General features: G+C 41.1%; 1 protein-coding gene across 3 annotated transcripts in view; it reads right to left on the bottom strand.

Annotated features, from left to right (window-relative positions):
- LOC311129631 (ganglioside-induced differentiation-associated protein 2-like) overlaps positions 1-19,589 on the bottom strand; it is a 37,238-nt gene extending 17,649 nt beyond the window's left edge. For 2 of the 3 annotated variants that reach the window (XM_084161978.1, XM_084161980.1), the window contains exons 1-12: positions 19,392-19,589; positions 18,104-18,179; positions 17,798-18,016; positions 10,846-10,985; positions 10,302-10,455; positions 9,211-9,299; positions 8,637-8,713; positions 8,016-8,175; positions 5,985-6,135; positions 5,779-5,855; positions 5,218-5,294; positions 4,948-5,087 (exon numbers count right to left, since the gene is read on the bottom strand). In XM_084161978.1, the coding sequence (XP_084018104.1) occupies positions 4,948-5,087; positions 5,218-5,294; positions 5,779-5,855; positions 5,985-6,135; positions 8,016-8,175; positions 8,637-8,713; positions 9,211-9,299; positions 10,302-10,455; positions 10,846-10,985; positions 17,798-17,979 (1,247 nt within the window). In that variant the 5' untranslated portion in view covers positions 17,980-18,016; positions 18,104-18,179; positions 19,392-19,589. The remainder of the gene's footprint in view (positions 1-4,947; positions 5,088-5,217; positions 5,295-5,778; positions 5,856-5,984; positions 6,136-8,015; positions 8,176-8,636; positions 8,714-9,210; positions 9,300-10,301; positions 10,456-10,845; positions 10,986-17,797; positions 18,017-18,103; positions 18,180-19,391) is intronic. The other variant, XM_084161979.1, reaches the window with a different exon arrangement.

The following is a 19,589-nucleotide window of genomic DNA, read 5'->3' as shown; positions in this document are numbered from 1 at the left end:
TACCTGTATAAAAAGACACCTGGGAGCCAGAAATCTTTCTGATTGAGAGGGGGTCAAATACTTATTTCCCTCATTAAAATGCAAATCAATTTATAACATTTTTGACATGCGTTTTTCTGGATTTTGTTGTTGTTATTCTGTCTCTCACTGTTCAAATAAACCTACCATTAAAATTATAGACTGATCATTTCTTTGTCAGTGGGCAAACGTACAAAATCAGCAGGGGATCAAATACTTTTTTCCCCTCACTGTAGAACAGATCTACTGCTTCTTAGACTTGCTTTCAATAAGAATGACAGATCTATAACTCACATTTCTATGTGAATTTGGTTGGGTCCCCCAAAAAGTTACATATTGCAGCTTTAAACATTCAACTACATAACAATTCCGGTTTCATTTCCAGTGATGGATCACCCATTTTAACTGCCATCAAGTTCTTCAAATGTATTGGGTTTACTCAAAAGTATTTACAGAACAGTTTGCTGGTTATTTTTCTTTTAGCAGACAATTGGGTCCTTTGAACAAACCAAAGAAGAGTGCATTTTTACAAAACGAACAAATGAGGACAGAACCCCGTGTAGCTCAGTTGGTAGAGCATGGCGCTTGCAACGCCAGGGTTGTGGGTTCGATTCCCACGGGGGGCTAGTATGAAAATGTATACACTCACTAACTAATTTCACTTAGGGCCCCCCAAAAGGCTAGGGCCAGCTCTGACTGAATGTGTGGGTATGGATGTGGGTACGCAGCCCTCCACCCCCATCAGTTGCCCATCCCTGGTCTAGAGCAGCGGTGGTGGTGACTCGGGAGTGCAGGTGTACAGTCCATACATGGAGGGCCACACGGTTTCTCTTATGGGGGACACAACTTGCTCATCACAACTCTTGGGAAAATAAGTTAGCAGTGCCAAGAGTTATCAAACATGTTCTTCTGGGTGTAAGCCGGTTGATTTGGATGATGGTCCTACTACCCCATCAGCATACTGTTTACTGGTGGAAACTCAGTTGATCTACTACACTGAACAGAAAGATCAATGCAACATATAAAGTGTTGGTCCCATGTTTCATGAGCTGAAAGATCCCAGAAATGTTTCATACGCCCAAAAAGCATATTTCTGTCAAATATTGTGCACAAATTTGTTTACATCTCTGTTAGTGAGCATTTCTCCTTTGCCAAGATAATCCATCCACCTGACAGGTGTGGCATATCAAGAAGCTGATTAAACAGCATGATCATTACACAGGTGCACCTTGTGCTGGGGCCAATAACAGGGCACAAAAATGTGCAGTTTTGTCACACAACACAATGCCACAGATGTCTCAAGTTTTGAGGGAGCGTTCAATTGGCCTGCTGACTGCAGGAATGTCCACCAGAACTGTTGCCAGAAAAATTGAATGTTCATTTATCTACCATAAGCCACCTCCAACGTCGTTTTAGAGAATTTGGCAGTACATCCAACCGGCCTCACAACGTGTATGGCGTCGTGTGGGCGAGCAGTTTGATGATGTCAACGTTGTGAACAGAGTGCCCCATGGTGGTGGTGGGGCATAAGCTCCGGACAACGAACCCGATTGCATTTTATCGATGGCAATTTAAATGCACAGAGATACCATGACAATATCCTGAGGCCCATTGTCATGCCATTCATCCGCCGCCATCACCTCATGTTTCAGCATGATAATGCACAGCCCCATGTCGCAAGGATCTGTACACAATTCCTGGAAGCTGAAAATATCCCAGTTCTTCCATGGCCTGCATACTCACCAGACATGTCACCCATTGAGCATGTTTGGGATGCTCTGGATCTACGAGTACAACAGCATGTTCCAGTTCCTGCCAATATCCAGCAACTTCGGACAGCCATTGAAGAGGAGTGGGACAACATTCCACAGGTCACAATGTTCCACAGGCCACAATCAACAGCCTGATCAACTCTATGCGAAGGAGATGCGTCGCACTGCATGAGGCAAATGGTGGTCACACCAGATACTGACTGGTTTTCTGACCAACAGATGCATACCTGTATTCCCAGTCATGTGAAATCCATAGATTAGGATCTAATTAATTTATTTCAATTAACTGATTTTCTTATATGAACTGTAACTCAGTAAAATCTTTAATTGTTGCGTTTATATTTTTGTTCAGTATAATAAGTGATATGACCTACTGTTATATCAAAGGAACACTAGATACAAATCCCAACAGATACGGTCGGATGTAGAATCTCTCAATGACTACAATAACTAGCTTCAAAGACTACAGTCGTGGTCAAAAGTTTTGAGAATGACACAAATATTAATTTTCACAAAGTCTGCTGCCTCAGTTTTTATGATGGCAATTTGCATATACTCCAGAATGTTATGAAGAGTGATCAGATGAATTGCAATTATTTGCAAAGTCCCTCTTTGCCATGAAAATGAACTTAATTACAAAAAAACATTTCCACTGCATTTCAGTCCTGCCACAAAAGGACCAGCTGACATCATGTCAGTGATTCTCTCGTTAACATAGGTGAGAGTGTTGACGAGGACAAGGCTGGAGATCACTCTGTCATGCTGATTGAGTTAGAAAAACAGACTGGAAGCTTTTAAAAGGAGGGTGGTGCTTGAAATCATTGTTCTTCCTCTGTTAACCATGGTTACCTGCAAGGAAACACGTGCCGTCATCATTGCTTTGCACAAAAAGGGCTTCACAGGCAAGGATATTGCTGCTAGTAAGATTGCACCTAAATCAACCATTTATCGGATCATCAAGAACTTCAAGGAGAGAGGTTCAATTGTTGTGAAGAAGGCTTCAGGGCGCCCAAGAAAGTCCAGCAAGCGCCAGGACTGTCTCCTAAAGTTGATTCAGCTGCAGGATCGGGGCACCACCAGTGCAGAGCTTGCTCAGGAATGGCAGCAGGCAGGTGTGAGTGCATCTGCACGCACAGTGAGGCGAAGACTTTTGGAAGATGGCCTGGTGTCAAGAAGGGCAGCGATGAAGCCACTTCTCTCCAGGAAAAACATCAGGGACAGACTGATATTCTGGAAAACGTACAGGAATTGGACTGCTGAGGACTGCGGTAAAGTCATTTTCTCTGATGAATCCCCTTTCCGATTGTTTGGGGCATCTGGAAAAAAGCTTGTCCGGAGAAGACAAGGTGAGCGCTACCATCAGTCCTGTGTCATGCCAACAGTAAAGCATCCTGAGACCATTCATGTGTTGGGTTGCTTCTCAGCCAAGGGAGTGGGCTCACTCACAATTTTGCCTAAGAACACTAAGTGGCTCGGGGAACAAAACATCAACATTTTGGGTCCATGGCCAGGAAACTCCCCAGACCTTAATCCCATTGAGAACTTGTGGTCAATCCTCAAGAGGCATGTGGACAAACAAAAACCCACAAATTCTGACAAACTCCAAGCATTGATTATGCAAGAATGGGCTGCCATCAGTCAGGATGTGGCCCAGAAGTTAATTGACAGCATGCCAGGGCGGATTGCAGAGGTCTTGAAAAAGAACGGTCAACACTGCAAATATTGACTCTTTGCATAAACTTAATGTAATTCTCAATAAAAGCCTTTGACGCTTATGGAATGCTTGTAATTATACTTCAGTATACCATAGTAACATCTGACAAAAATATCTAAAAACACTGAAGCAGCAAACTTTGTGAAGACCAATACTTGTGTCATTCTCAAAATGTTTGACCACGACTGTATAATCTCACATTGTTCATGAAAGAGGAAGTTGTGTGTTATGACAACTGCTGAGGAGATGGAGTACTGTGGGTGGTGCTGCCTTATCTATGGCTGTGGGGTTGAGGTGAGAAGGCTTCTGGTTTTCATTTGCAGGATGTGGTTTTCAGCTCCAGTCCAGTGTGAATGTGTCAGTAAACAGGAAAAAACGTATTTAGTAGTTGACCTCATCTTAGACTTAGACATAATAGACGTACTAAAGCAGAGGCACGCATGGTTATGGTGTATAGTGTTGACATTGGCACTGCTAAGTTAAAGTGTATGGTGCTTTGCAAAGTCTTGAAATAGAAGAGGGGAGATTAGAAGACACATAGAACCTGATGCCGTTTTCTTCAATTGCACAATTGTTGTCAGCAACAAGCTGTTTGTTCAGTGAAGGTTGTAGAGCTGGCCAGAAATGCAAATAATTTCATAATGTTAGCGTCTTTGATTTGGGCCGCGTCACCGCCAATATGTCATTTTCTGGGAACTTTCTCAGAGCTTTGGGAAGCCGTTCCAAAACAGACTCCAGGTTTCCAAACGTATGTGTTCACAAAAGCTATCCCGTTTCAGTTATCGGAAAGTGAGCAATGTTTCCTTGGTCCCATGGTAGCTTGAACAATATGTTTGGATCAAATCAAATCTTATTTGTCACATGCGCCGAATACAACAGGTGTAGACCTTACCGTGAAATGCTTACTTACAAGCCCTTAACCAACAATGCAGTTTTAAGAAAATAGAGTTTATTTACTAAATAAACTAGAGGCAAAATTAAAAAAGTAACACAATAAAATAACAATAATGAGGCTATATACAGGGGGTACCGGTACCGAGTCAATGTGCGGGGGTACAGGTTAGTCGAGGTAATTTGTACAGTAAGTATGCATAGATAATAAACAGCGAGTAGCAGCAGTGTAAAAACAAAGGGGGTGGGGGTGTCAATACAAATAGATACTATACAAAAAGATGATCAACCAGAACTGGTCAGTGAAAATCAACTATTACTGGAGGATGAGCCAACTGTACTCTCTAAAGAACAAACAGACAGTTCATAGGGGTTAAAGACCCCAGAACAATTTCACTGTAAATTCCCATTCACAGGGAGAAAGGTTTCATCTTACACATTCAGATTTGATTCACCTGTCGTATCTGGTAACCAACAGTCTGTAATTGTCTCTATAGCCTTCAGTTCTCTCTCGCTTCACTAAATCAGTAAAATATGTGGTGTGCGTCTTACTTGGTGTCTACAATCTCATAAAGCTTCTTGAGGAATTCAGAGTCCAGATGGTTGTGTTCTCTGGTCAGAGTGTGGAAGTAAACCATCACATACTGCTTCACTGTGATGTGGTCCATGACATGGATGAAGTACAGCAGGGCCTGTAGTGGAGTAACACACACATGGTGGAGAGGTCAAAGCTTGTTCACAGAGCAACAATATTCATTTATTTTCTATTGAGCCACTAAAACTGTGATGTTCATGATGTTGCCTCCAAATGAAGCCTGGTACCTTTTCCATGTCGATGAGAGTGACAGGAATATTTCTGCCCACAAGAACCATCACTGTCCTGCCACACATGTCAACACCTATGGACACACACACACACACACACACACACACACACACACACACATGTGCACATACACACACACACACACACACACACACACAACTAAGAGATAAGCCTAGCAGCCCAGTGGCCTGCCAGTGTTACTACACTGCCTCCTAGAGGAGACATGGAACAATTACACTCAGTGAAATAGGAGGCTGTCACGAGCCTCACTATATTATATATATGGCTGAAAAATAAGTATAAATGAGTGAGCCAAAGAACTAAATGAAAGGAAATTAACGAGTGTGAGGAAAGAGAGAAAGAAACAAAAAGAGGGAGAGCGAGAGAATGAGTGAAAGAAAGAAAGATGTCCTGCCATGATGACAGAGGCCGTTTCATTACTGGCCATTTTTTATCCTGAGAAGGAAAAATTATAAAACTGATTATCTCACCCCCTGATGCTGTGTTCAATGAGCTGGAAAAATGATTTCACACACACACACACACACTGAACTCACCAGTTTGATATAAGGCTTTCAGTGCTGCTATGTCAGACAAGTCTTCTGCTCTGGCTCGACATAACCAGCGGTTATAACTGCAACGACAGGAGAGGTTATAAAACATGATGTAAACACTGTCCTGGCTTAGGGTGTACTGTAAATGTTGGTAAAACTAGGGTATAGGATGGATGGTAGGGATGGAATGTACAAGTTGTGTAACACACTTTCTCTGGTGCTGTTTCTGCATGGTTGCATCAGACAGCTGGCCCTGCAGGATTAGTTTGCGCTGTTTGTCCACGTCTCCCTCCATCCGGGCAAACGCATGGGTCCCCACCTGGCCCAGGTCTGAGTCCAGTGTCTCCGCCTCAGAGTCAACTACACAGCACACACACAACAAGCTATGAAAACGACAATACACTCTCCCTCAGTGTTATATCAACAAATATCATGTTTTAAACCATTGCTGTGAAAAGTGTGTGTGTCTGTGTGTTTATTCCAGTGTTTGTTGTCGTTGGACCTGACTCACACACAGCCTGTTTGTCTTGGATCAACACCTCTAGGTCTGGAGTTTTTATCTACGGCTGAGCCCCATATGGACAACAGTCATCCAAAGAGAGGCAATGTTGATACTAAGGCATAAAAGCATACACATGCCTAATGTGAGTAACTAAAGTATGCCAACATAGTAACTAAAGTACACCCTAAGTGTTCAATTGGTTTGAGATCTGGTGACTGAGATGGCCATGGCATATGGTTTCCATCATTTTCATGCTCATCAAACCATTCAGTGACTACTCATGCCCTGTGTATAGGGGCATTTTCATCCTATGGGGACATAGCCATGGTAGCCAAAATAATGGCCTGCCCAGAATTTTTATACATGACCCTAAATATGATGGGATGTTAATTGCTCTGGAACCACACCTGTGTGGAAGCGCCTGCTTTCAATATACTTTGTATCCCTCATTTACTCAAGTGTTTCCATTATTTATTCAGTTACCTGTACATCCTCCTCTCTGCCATCAGTGCACCTGTCAGGGCAGCGCTCAGTGGAAAAGATGAACCAACAGGAAGACATGGTTCATTTAACAGTTAGACGGCTCCTAATGCCTTCCACACTGATGTAAGATCCATCACTATGTCTGTCTGTGTGTAGTGTGTGTGTGGGTGAGTGTCCCACCACTGGCCGGGGGTACGACTGAGATGTTCCACTGACTCGACTATGAAAGATCATCCTGCATTCTTCTCCCATGTCCACTGAGTGCGTCTCCATGGGTACAAACAACCTGGTTTTAAACCAGGCAGTACCGGCCAGAATTGTGCTGTTCAGACTCCAGGAAATACAGCTGCTGCTTAGAGATGAAGGACTGCTGGTGGCGGCAGGTCTATTATCACCATGTATTCATACAATGCATCACCTACATGGAATGGAGGTTGTTCAGGGCCTAAAATTAACACCCGCCAAATGCGGGTAGATTTTGCAATTGGCGGGTAAGATGTCAATTTCACCAGCAGGTGGTCAGGGTTCAACAGTGCAAGTGCATTTCACTCACATTTGCAAATAAAAATAGAGTTAGAAGTCAAGTATGAGCACATTTAGAGCTAAATAAATTATACAGTACCTGTTTTTTAAGTGTTTGTCTTTTTGACACACAAAGACCTACGAATCCTATTATATATATATATCCTACCTCGCGCAACGCGCATCAACACTGCCTGGCTGGGGAGCTGTGCGCACTGTGATTGAAGTGAAGATTCATTTTTCTGAAAGTCTACTAAAGTGAGCATTTTTTCCTTGTGTTTCTTGGCTATTTACAATGTTTTGTTCACAAGCTAGATTGTTTTTCAATGTCTGAGTATGCTTCAGCGAAGACACATCAGCTACTAGTCAGATTCTCATATCTCATAGGCACACTGTCACTGACAACTCCAGCTGCCCCAGTGCCGTCATTGCCACGGTAACCTCCTGCCCTTAAAAAGGGCAGCTGAACATTTGTCTCATCTGTGATATTTTGGTTAAAATGTTGCTATATATCAGATCACTTCTTACTAGTAATACATTTATTGCTTTAGAAACATTACAAAGAATGCTCATCCGTTTTTTGTTTATGGTGTAATTATGGCGATTTTTTTTTTTTTATCTACCTGGTACAGTGGCTGTTAGACCAAAAAGTTAGTTTCAGGCCCTGAGGTTGTTGCTATGGTAACCATATTGAAGCCACACATCTAGGAGGTTGTGGGAAATGTAGTCTTACCTTCCAGACAGCCTGGTTTCTCAGCGATGCGGATCTGTCTCTCTGGGACTACAGGCTCGCCTTCTGAGTTCCCGATGTCGGCCGGGATTAGGGGCAGGCTGGCATGCTCCTCTTCCTCAGAACGAGGGTAGTAGAGAGGAAGTAGCTTCCTGTATGTGGGCTGAGACACACACACAAAACTGTGTTAACCACAGAGATATAAGATGCCACACACTCACGCATGCTTTCTAACACAAAAACCTTCACACACATACTCAGTTTCCAATCACTTTGTGCATTTTTCCCCGTATCGGTGAAATACATGGTTTGTGTGTTTGCCATCTTAGACATGAATAATTACCTCAAACTGGAACATTCATGTTATATTTGAAATATTTCATATTCTCTATGAAGAACAAATGAGTGAGTAATCACAAAAAAACATGGAAACTTCGCCTTCGAAACACAGCTTATTAATTATTTCATACTCCAAACCAAACATTCCCCTTAGGTTCAATTTCATGCCAGAAAACATTTATGTTGTCCTTAGAATAAGCCAGTGCAGTTATGTGCATGTAAACCTAAGCTTGTGTACACGTCATAGGAACTCATGATCGTGCAGAAGAGAAAAGACGAACCCACCTCTTCCATGTCTGTCACAGCGAACACCACTGTCTCTATGCTCTCTCCATAGTTCTCCAGAAACCTGCGGACCGTTCCTGCAAACACACACACACAGTTATACACACTGTAACAGACAACAGATATGCTAGCTGATGTGTAGTGAGCGTTCTGGCAGAAAATGGTTGCTGTGCATCACCCAAGTGGGTGCTACACATAGGTGGTGGGAGAGGTGAGTTTCCCCCCTTACAATGTAAAACGCTTTGAACACCTACTGTAGGTGTAAAGGTGCTATATAAATGCAATCAATTATTATTATTGCAGACACACAGTCATACGTTTCACATAGGTCAGGGGTCATGGATGAGTTATTGAACATCATGCCAGTGTAAATAGTTGTCAGCCACATGTTAACTACATAAAATTGTGACAGTGTACTGTACACTAATGTATAAGAGATCATTAACTTAGTGAATGTGTGCTGTGCGTGTGAGCGTGTGCTGTGCGTGTGAGTGTGTGCCGTGCGTGTGAATGTGTGCTGTGCGTGCTGTGCATGTGAGTGTGTGCTGTGCGTGTGAGTGTGTGCGAGTCTTACTGAAGGCAATGTGTGTGGCGTCCTCCAGTGGGTATCCTCTCTTGGTTGTGCTGACCACACAGAAGGCCACAGACGCCATGGCCTGCTCTCTGCAGAGACACACAAACAACAGCTCACACAATAACATACTAACAGTACCCTCACCACATTCAATTGACAGTGCAGTACACACCACAAACAGAGTAAAGAGGTTTATGTACATATTACCTCACCTAGCCTGTACCCCCGCACATTGACTCGGTACCCCCTGTATATAGCTGCGTTATTGTTATTGAAAAAATATATATTACAAAATGTAAAAGTATCAAATATTTTCTTACTTAAACTTTCTTTTTTGCATTGTTGGGTTTGTAAGTAAGAATTTCACAGTAAGGTGTATTCAGCGCATGTGACAAAAAAAAGTGATTTGATTTCATTTAACTGAGAAGTATGAGGCAGTAAGGGAGCACCTCACGCTACACACAGACCTGTGTGGTATTGTGGGGAGAGAACACTTCTCTCCTATGTAAACAAGCTCTGTGATCTAAATCAACATGTCTGCCGTCCCAGTTAGCCAAATGAACACGAGGGGGAACAATATGTTGTACTTATGCAGTACAGTCAAACTGATGTAGACTAATGAGATAAAGCTGCAATATGTAACTTTTTGGGTGAGCTGAACAAATTCACATAGAAAAGTGTGTTATAGATCTGTCATTCCCCTTGAAAGTATAGAAAATGTATGCACTCACTAACTGTAAGTCGCTCTGGACAAGAGCGTCTGCTAAAATGACTAAAATGTAAAAAAAAATGTAAAATGAAAGCAAGTCTAAGTAGTGTTAGATCTGTTCTATGTGCGCCATTTCTATGCTTCCCATTCTTAAGTTTTGTTTTTGCATCGTACTTTCGGTTTTGTACACCAGCTTCAAACAGCTGAAAATACAAGATTTTTGGTTATGGAAAATATATTTCACAGCAGTTTAGATGGTACAATGATTCTCTACACTATACTAGCTTGTTTTGTAACAAACTGAAATTAGGCAAACTATTAGAATTTTTGCAACCTGGAAATGGCGGAGCGATTTCTGTATAGTGCATCTTTAATGTCTTACTTGGCGAGCTGCATGACGTTCCTATAGCAGTTGTACAGAGAACTCTCAGCAGCCGTCCTGTACTTGGTTTTGTACTTGGGGCCCACCGTGTGGATTATAAAGCGGGCCGCCAGGTTAAAGCCTTTGGTCATCTTCGCCTCGCCTGTCCGACATCCTGTGGATAAACACATACATACCGGTAATACAAGAGTATATCAAGATCCCACATAGAACACACAAAGAGAACATTCTTCACCTTGAACACAGCCTTGAAGGGGATTTACATAGCAACAAGACCCAATGGACACGAACCAACCCTTTTTCCTGTTCTAAAATGTGCATTTGTATAGAAACCTGTCAGTACTGTGTTTGTCTCCACAGTGCTCACATGATGTTAACGCATGACATTCACTTTACCAGCTTAACACAAGGTCATGTTCAGTAGACACAAACCAACATAAGTTTTAGTTATAAACATTCTGATTGATCAAGTTGAGATAGTACCTCATCCGAGTGTGAACCAGACATGTTGTCATTAACCTAATTAGTCAGTGGTGCCCCCTACCTTTCAGTTTGAGCAGCTCGTCTCGAAGCTCAGGCCCAGCATGTGTGTGGATGCTCTCAGATATAGGGTTCTTGTCCGTCAGAGTCTCATTAGTTGTGTTGACGATCGCTGTGCAGTTCAGCAGGGCAACGTCGCCATTACTGATGACAGCAGAAAGAAAGAGGGTCAGATATTTTAACTCTGTATTGGCCATACTCAAGCTCCAACTCATATCTCCCCTTGACATCAAAAAGAAGAAGAAACTGTACTATGAAACAAATATAAATTATATAAAGAATGAATGCTTTGGAGTACCTTCAATTCAATTTTGGGCAAAAAGGCAAACTTAGATCCATATTCCCTCTGATATTGCCAACTACTTGAATTACTTTTTCATTGGCAAGATTGGCAAACGTAGGCATGACATGCCAACAACAAACTCTGAACCTTCATATCCATGCATAACTGACCAAATAATGAAAGACAAGCCTTGTAATTTTTAGTTCTATAAAGTGAATGTGGAAGAAATGTGGTGAAAAGATTGCTGTCCAAGGATTCTTCTGGAATTGAAATCCTTAGGTGGGCCGTCTATTCCTTTTTAGGGTTGCCTATTTCCAAACAGTGTAAAAAAAAAGTATATAATAAAATAATAATACACACACACACACACACACATCCATTATTTGTATTTTATTTCTTTAATACATTTTAGGGATGGCTTTCAGTGTGAACTTAAACCTCTAAAACCAGATACAAAGTATGTAGAAAAGATAATGGACATATTCTTTATAACTTAATCTTTGAGAACTAATATTCATCCCAAAAATAATAATATATGTTTGAGCAAAAGAACACAGCATTAGCCATTGCAAAATGCATAGAAATTAGCTTTAAAACTGCAACATTTTCTCACATCATGGCAAAATGTGTAAAATTGCAGCAAATGTGCTTTAAAACTGCAACAATTTCTCTCAGCTCCATGGAGAAATGTGTAGAATTGCAGGAAATTGGCTTAAAAATGCCGCTACCCAAGAATAGCAAATCACTCTTTACTGGTTCAAACAGCCGACCAATCAGCCTGCTACCAACCCTTAGTAAACTTTTGGGAAAAGGGTTTGGTCAGATACAATGCTATTTCACAGTAAACAAATTAACAACAGACTTTCAGCACACTTATGGTCGGCACTAAACATGTACGGCACTGACACAAATGACTGATGATTGGTAATAAGAAGATAGATAAAATAAATTGATAAGAAGATTGTGGGAGCTGTTTTGTTAGACTTCAGTGCAGCTTTTGACATTATCGAAACACAATCTGCTGCTGGAAAAACGTATGTGTTATGGCTTTGGGCAATCCCACGGTAACGGAATTACGCTTTTACTTTTTTTCACTTTAAAATGTATGCCAAACAAAAAACATTGATTTCAAAGTTTAACTATGGACAAGGACTACTTTGAACAATTTCCACTGAAACATTTACATCAACATCGCTCTTATCCATAATAATCTCATAATGTAGGGAGTCTATCCACACTGTAGCTGTGAGATGTTGGCTAGAGCGCATGTGCCAAGACCAGAGTAGGCATATTTGCAATATAACGCAACAGTTTGTGACAGAACCATCAGTAGAGTTGAAAATGCAATGGAAACCATTTACATTCGGTACATGGACATTTAACGGCAAAACATATTTTTATGTGCACTATGTCATCAAGCCCAGCCTTTTATCCGCAAAAAGTCAGTTTGATGGAAACATCTCTGTTGGGATAATGTGCATATTGTTTTAGGCAGATTTGAGAATATTCGCATGAAAATCTGTCGCAAATTGGATTGAAACCTAGCTAGTAAAATCACTATACCGAATTGGTAGGTATACCATTACTTGTTACTTCTGTGAACTTTCACTCTCCTCCTTCCTCATGAGGGAGAGAAATTCGAAAATATATTAAAAGGGGAAATCTGCATTTGTTACATCCATTTTTGTACTTTAATGATATGTATCCATTGATTCTTGAAGAATATAACTTATAAATGCTTCATGAGCTTAGTTCAACTGTCGTACCTCATCAAAACCCAAAATATACGTTTTTTTTACTCCAATGTTTGCAAACAAAGCACATGTAAACAAACACTATATAGCCTCAAAACATGGTGAAAAATATAATTTTGATGTCATGGATGGTCAGTCCTTGCATGCATAGCTCGGTCTATGAATTGGAGAGTGCCAATGACTGGAACAAATTGCAAAAATCTCTGAAGCTGGAGACACTTATCTCCCTCACTAACTTTAAGCATCAGTTGTCAGAGCACCTTACCGATCACTGCACCTGTACACAGCCCATCTGTAATTAGCCCGCCCAACTACCTCATCCCTATATTGTTATTTATTTTGCTCATTTGTACCCCAGTATCTCTATTTGCACATCATCTCTTGCACATCTATCATTCCAGTGTTAATACTAATTGTAATTATTTTGCACTATAGCCTATTTATTGCCTTACCTCCATAACTTGCTACATTTGCACACACTGTATATATATGTATTTCTGTTGTATTTTTGACTTTGTTTTGTTTTACCCCATATGTAACTCTGTGTTGTTGTTTTTAATCGCACTGCTTTGCTTTATCTTGGCCAGGTCGCAGTTGTAAATGAGAACTTGTTCTCAACTGGTTTACCTGGTTAAATAAAGGTGAAATAAAAAAAATAAAAAAAAGAGTGGTTAAATTTTTCAAGCCCCATCCCTCAGCTTTTTACTGAAACATGGGTGGGGAGGGGGCTTTGTTATTGTTTACATTTACATTTACATTATTTAGCAGACGCTCTTATCCAGAGCGACTTACAGGAGCAATTAGGGTTAAGTGCCTTGCTCAAGGGCACATCGGCAGATTTTTCACCTAGTTGGCTCGGGGATTAGAACCAGCGACCTTTCGGTTACTGGCACAACGCTCTTAACCACTAAGCTACCTGCCGCCCTTAACTGTTGATTGCCGCTTTAAAAGATGTGGGGTTTTGGTAATGGAATTACAGGGCAATGTTTCATAAACTTACAGAAGGTAAACAATTTCTCCAAAATTAAATATAAGTGTTGATATTAGTTGGTAGCTGTCTTTACATCAACATTGTGTTTGGATGTATTTCTGATACCTTTTAAATACTTATTTTTTTAAGACTGTATCTATGCCTTCATTTCCAAAATATACAGCGCATTCGGAAAGTATTCAGACCCCTTGACTTTTTCCACATTTTGTTACGTTACAGCCTTATTCTAAAATAGATTAAATTGTTTTCCCCCATCATCAATCTACACACAATACCTCATAATGACAAAGCAAAAACAGGTTTTTAGAAATATCACATTTACATAAGTATTCAGACCCTTTATTCAGTACTTTGTTGAAGCACCTTTGGCAGCGATTACAGCCTCGAGTCTTCTTGGGTATGACGCTACAAGCTTGGCACACCTCTATTTGGGGAGTTTCCATAAAGGCCTGATTGGTGGAGCGCTGCAGAGATGGTTGTCTTTCTGAAAAGTTCAACCCATCTTCACAGAGGAACTCTGGAGCTCTGTCAGAGTGACCATCGGGTTCTTAGTCACCTCCCTGACCAAGGCCCTGATGCTGCAGACATTTCTTGGTACCCTTCCCCAGATCTGTGCTTCGACACAATCCTGTCTCGGAGCTCTACGGACAATTCCTTCGACCTCATGGCTTGGTTTTTGCTCTGACATGCACTGTCAACTGTGGGACCTTATATAAACCTTGTAGCGTCATCGGAGTCGCATCATGCAGCCTTAGAATGTATTAAAAATCAAAACATATAGCCCTAAGTTTGTATCACAACTAAAGTTACATAAATAACTCTAAATTAAGCATATAGAAGTACCTGTTTCTTTGTTAACTGCACAACACAGAATGCGCACTCCCTCAAATCGTTTGGAGAAAATATCCTTACTATTTAGCTATGTACAATTGTATTCTTCATCCTATAAAATTATATAAAATAATGCCACGGAATTCTAAGCAAATCTTGTCTGCAAAATGAACTAGTGTAGCCCACAGCCATATGGCATAGCCAGATCAGGACCTAACATTACTCAGAGTATGCTATTCTGTTCTTCTGAAATAGACCACATTTTCTTCATACCATGTTTCTTTATACCAGTCTAAAATAAATAATGGATTTATTGTGATAGTGTAGGCTATATTAAATGGAATTATTAGACTTTTTTAAATGTAGATGTTCCAAAGGTCTGCATCAGTGGCTTGTAGGCTATGCATGGAAGCCAGGAGATGCTAAATGTGTGTATGTTAATTAACGGACTGTGAAGAGACACACACACACTCCAACACACTCTACACACATTGTAATATTGTACTTTTTATATTGTGTAAATGTGTAATATTGGAACAATGTAAACGTATACGGCACAATGTCTTGTATGATGTATTGTTTTATTTAGGATGTAGGCTATTGTTTTATAATGATGTATTGCTTTATTCCTGTTAGGACCCCAGGAAGAGTAGCCGCTCCCTTGGCAGCAGCTAATTGGGATCCAAATAAATACATCAATGGCTGCGTTTACACAGGCAGCCCAATTCTGATCTGTTTTCCCACGAATTGGTCTTTTGACCAATCACATCAGATCTTTTCACATCAGATATTTTTCAGAGCTGATCTGATTGGTAAAAAGACCAATTAGTTTTAAAAAATATGAATTGGTCTGCCTGTGTAAACGCAACAGTTTAAGTTAGCCTACATGTGTGTTTAAAGTTAGGATCCTGCCCATGGGGCTTTGTCTAACTGTAAAAGGGGAACTACTCAAGCAGCGTGATGGTACTGAGTCATATGACATCCTAAGGCAGGGCTCTCCAACCCTGTTGCTGAAGAGCTACCGTCCTGTAGGTTTTCGCTCCAACCCTAATCTAGCGCACCTGATTCTAATAATTAGCTGGTTGATAAGATGAATCAGGTTAGTTAAAACTGGGGCTGGAGCGAGAACCTACAAGAGGGTAGCTCTCCAGGAACCAGATTGGAGAGACTTTTTCTCAATGACTATGAAAAATAATGAAATTACAAAAACCTTTACTTTGGAGTACAGATCAGTACGCAGCTGAGCTATTTAGGTGTATGTATTCATATTAACTGTGAAATAGTAAAGCACACGCACAATCAAGTTTACGGTGACACACGTCTGTTTCACTTCACAAAAATGCTTGTGGTAGCAAAACAGGCAATGGAAAAATCATAATTTTGTCCTCACTATCTTGGCAAATTACTGCAGTGCTACCTCAAAAAGGTTGGATGTGAACAAGCTAAATATCTTAGGCTTGTTGTACACACTTGTGGTTAAAGGAGAACTGCACTTCCTGATCTGGCCTCATTTTTCATCAATGCTCATTAAAAATGCTAGTGGCCATGACTGAAGGCAAACGAGAGTTGTCTTCGGGGTGTGTTTTTTTTGGGGTGTCTTTGCCATTCAATCACAACAAACAAGGGCTAATTCGGACTATTTATGGGCTAAAGTAGAGAGAAAAAGGCGAATAGAAAGTAAAGCCTGCACTGACCTTGTGTTTAGCCAAGCTGACAGCAGCTAGTTAGCATAGCTTAGGGGATAGCTAGCTGCAACTGGCTAGCCTATCTAATGTTAGCTAGCTGATATTTCTCTGTCAAATCACGGTTATGCCAAGATAGTAAGAACCAGTGTCTGGAATGTGTTATGTGACACTTGTTCAATAACACCTTGCTACTCGCTAGCATTATCAAATAATGTAGCTAGTGTTACCAACTCACTATCAGCAACAACACCTGGCACTGTCTCACGTTTGACAGCCCGCAGTACTTGTAGCTAGCGTTGGACGTAATCCATATCCTGGCCATCTGATTGTTGAACAACTTTACGGAAGCCCATTTTCACTAGAGTAGACATTTCCCGATCAATATGTGCAGTGCACATCAAGCTACTGCCAAAGCTACACCGTGTTGTCTGGGAAATTTGTTTTGCACCGGGTGGGCAGGGTTGCTAATTTTTTACTATTAAATTGGTCCTCCTAAGGAGACGTCTTCGCCCACCCAGGGCACTGGGCCATACAAAGAGAACTCGCCCAGTCTTTTCCCAGAAAAAATTTGCCACCACATGTTAATAGGCAAAAGGGGGCATTCATTTTTGACATAGTTGTAATCCAAACCAAACCCTCAAGTAAGTAATGACACAGTCACTTACCAAACACTGTTTTGGACTAGTGACTTTATGACCAAAATTATTCTATTTACACTTTGTAGTCAATTTTGACACTAGAATAAATGTTTCTGACTCATATTGATGCCACATAGGCCATTTTCAAAAGGAGAAGTTGGCTTTCAAGGGCAGTTGACCTTTAACGTTTTAACCAAGTGACACTTGTCGTGATCCTTGTTGATCCTTGGTCAAACAAGACACCGTGTCAACTCCTGAAAATTTGACAAAACAGGAGCAGAAAAGTGCTTTTCCTAAGACCTGTGTAAAAAGGCCCAAGTTCAGTCCAGATGTCTCTTCCTTTAACTGCAGCAGGAATGTGAGGAGGGCTTGGGGCAGCCTGGATACAAATGTCTTACTGAGAGACTCCTACCAGTGGAACTTCTGAACACATCATGTGCTCAGCCTCCACAACAAAGAGGATTTATGAGGTAGCGCCTAGAATGAGGGAAGGGAGGGGAGAGAGAGAGCGAGCGAGATTGTGTTTAAGGAAGGGGGTGATCCACAGTGGTGCAAGGAGCAAGAACAGGATAACAAGGCACAAGAAGCCAGGGCTACACCTTGAGAGACCTTTTAGCCGTCAACAAAGGCATTTGATATGAGTTTGACCATTATGATTGTGAGAGAAAAGGAGAGAGATAGAGAAAAAAAAAAGAGAAAGCAAGAGACCAAAAGAGAGAGACCAATAGATAGAGAAGTGTCATTAGAGATAGAGGTCCAGTGTGTGTGACTCACTAGAGCACTATTTTCCTGTTGATGTCCTCTCTGTAGGGGAAGGGGGATGGGAAGGCCTGCTTGCTGACCAGGCTGTCGTTGTACTCCTTCTCTGTCTCCTCTCCCTCAGGGTCCGGCTGCCGCTCCCAGGTGGACAGAGTCTGGACCTCCACAAACTGAGAGCGTGCTCCCAGAGGATCCATTCCTGCACTGCACTGGCCTGCACCTCAATGCTCGACACTGCAAACAAAGCCAGAGAAAGAATTTACAGTGTATTTTCAGTGTCCACATCCAGGAGCCAAATAGGAAGGAAGGGAAAGGGGATACCTAGTCAGTTGTACAACTGAATGCATTCAACTGAAATGTGTCTTCCTCGTTTAACCCAACCCTTCTGAATCAGCATCTATGACAAGGACCAACAGACAGTCACAATTGGTGATTACATGTGTGTTTCAGTGTTCATCATTAAGTAGGCTTAGCAATATAAGAACCCATTTTGTAAAGCAAAAGCATTTTAGCACAACCAAAGCAAGGCAGGATTAGACTGACAGCTTAAAGATTGCTTCCAGTGTCTAGACAGTAACAAACCATCCCGTTTTCAGTACTTCTAACCTCTAGTCTACAGCCTGAAAATGAAGCGTCACATAATGAATGCACTCATGTGAGGTTAGGTGGCAGTTAAAGAAAATTGGGTAATCAGCTGAGCAAGGTCTGGCTCCGTTTTTTCAAGACCCTGCAGCTATCTAAGATTGGGTTTTCGAGACCATCAGCTAACTACATACCATGTAAATACCTATGACTGGGGGCCTCTGTCTAACATTAGATTGTCTGCTTTCTAGGAACTGTTCCGTTCTGGAGCATATGGCACGAGAGGGGAGGACATTACTGTAAAGTGCACCTAAACAGACAGGGAATTCAAAAGCACCATGAGGACTATTTGAAATGCAGAATGAAGATAAACATATTGCTAGTTAGTCTATATTTTTGTTGACTGCAGCATGGTCAAACACACTTGACGAACAATACTATTCTTCCCACATTTCCCAGTGTTTTTGCTTGTGCGATTACTCATATTATGGTAATATCATTTTAATGGTTAAATATGGGAAAACATCAAATAATGAAAAAACATTAAATATGTCATCACCACCAACCATGAAGTTCGAGCTAAACTGACCATCACATTCCCATTGTAGCATTTGCCTTCTTTTTACTTTGATTCGCAAATTACCTATTTGCACATCTTCTGCACATCTATCACTCCAGTGTTAATACTATGGCCTATTTATTGCCTTACCTCCATAACTTACTACATTTGCACACACTGTATATATATTTTCTATTGCGTTATTGACTGTACGTTTTGTTTATTCCATATGTAACTGTGTTGTTGTTGTTTTTATCGCACTGCTTTGCTTTATCTTGGCCAGGTCGCAGTTGTAAATGAGAACTTGTTCTCAACTGGCTTACCAGGTTAAATAAAGGTGAAATAAAGAAATACAATTAATCTGCTAGCAAGGCAGCAAATAGTTGCATGCCGGAAAGGGAAAGGAATTTAAAGATGTATCTAGCTAATCAATAAGCAAGAAGCTACAGAAGAAAGCGTTACACATACCCCTTTTCCTACGTCCACGAATCTATTATTTGTCGACTCCGAGCAGGACTGAATTACAAAAAGCGAAGAATACAGGGGCTCTTCGTGATTTTCTTATAATCACAAACATGGTAAAACTCGATTTGATGAAGCCAATTCCCATCGTACTGTCACGCTTACTACAGTTTGGTGAGTTCCTGATCAGCTAATTCGCAACTG

This window comes from Coregonus lavaretus (genome assembly GCF_964263955.1).
Source record: "Coregonus lavaretus genome assembly, chromosome: 5".
Classification (NCBI taxonomy): Eukaryota; Metazoa; Chordata; class Actinopteri; order Salmoniformes; family Salmonidae; genus Coregonus; species Coregonus lavaretus.
The sequence above is the reverse complement of the archived record's forward strand: the minus strand, read 5'-3'. Positions and strand labels throughout refer to the sequence as shown.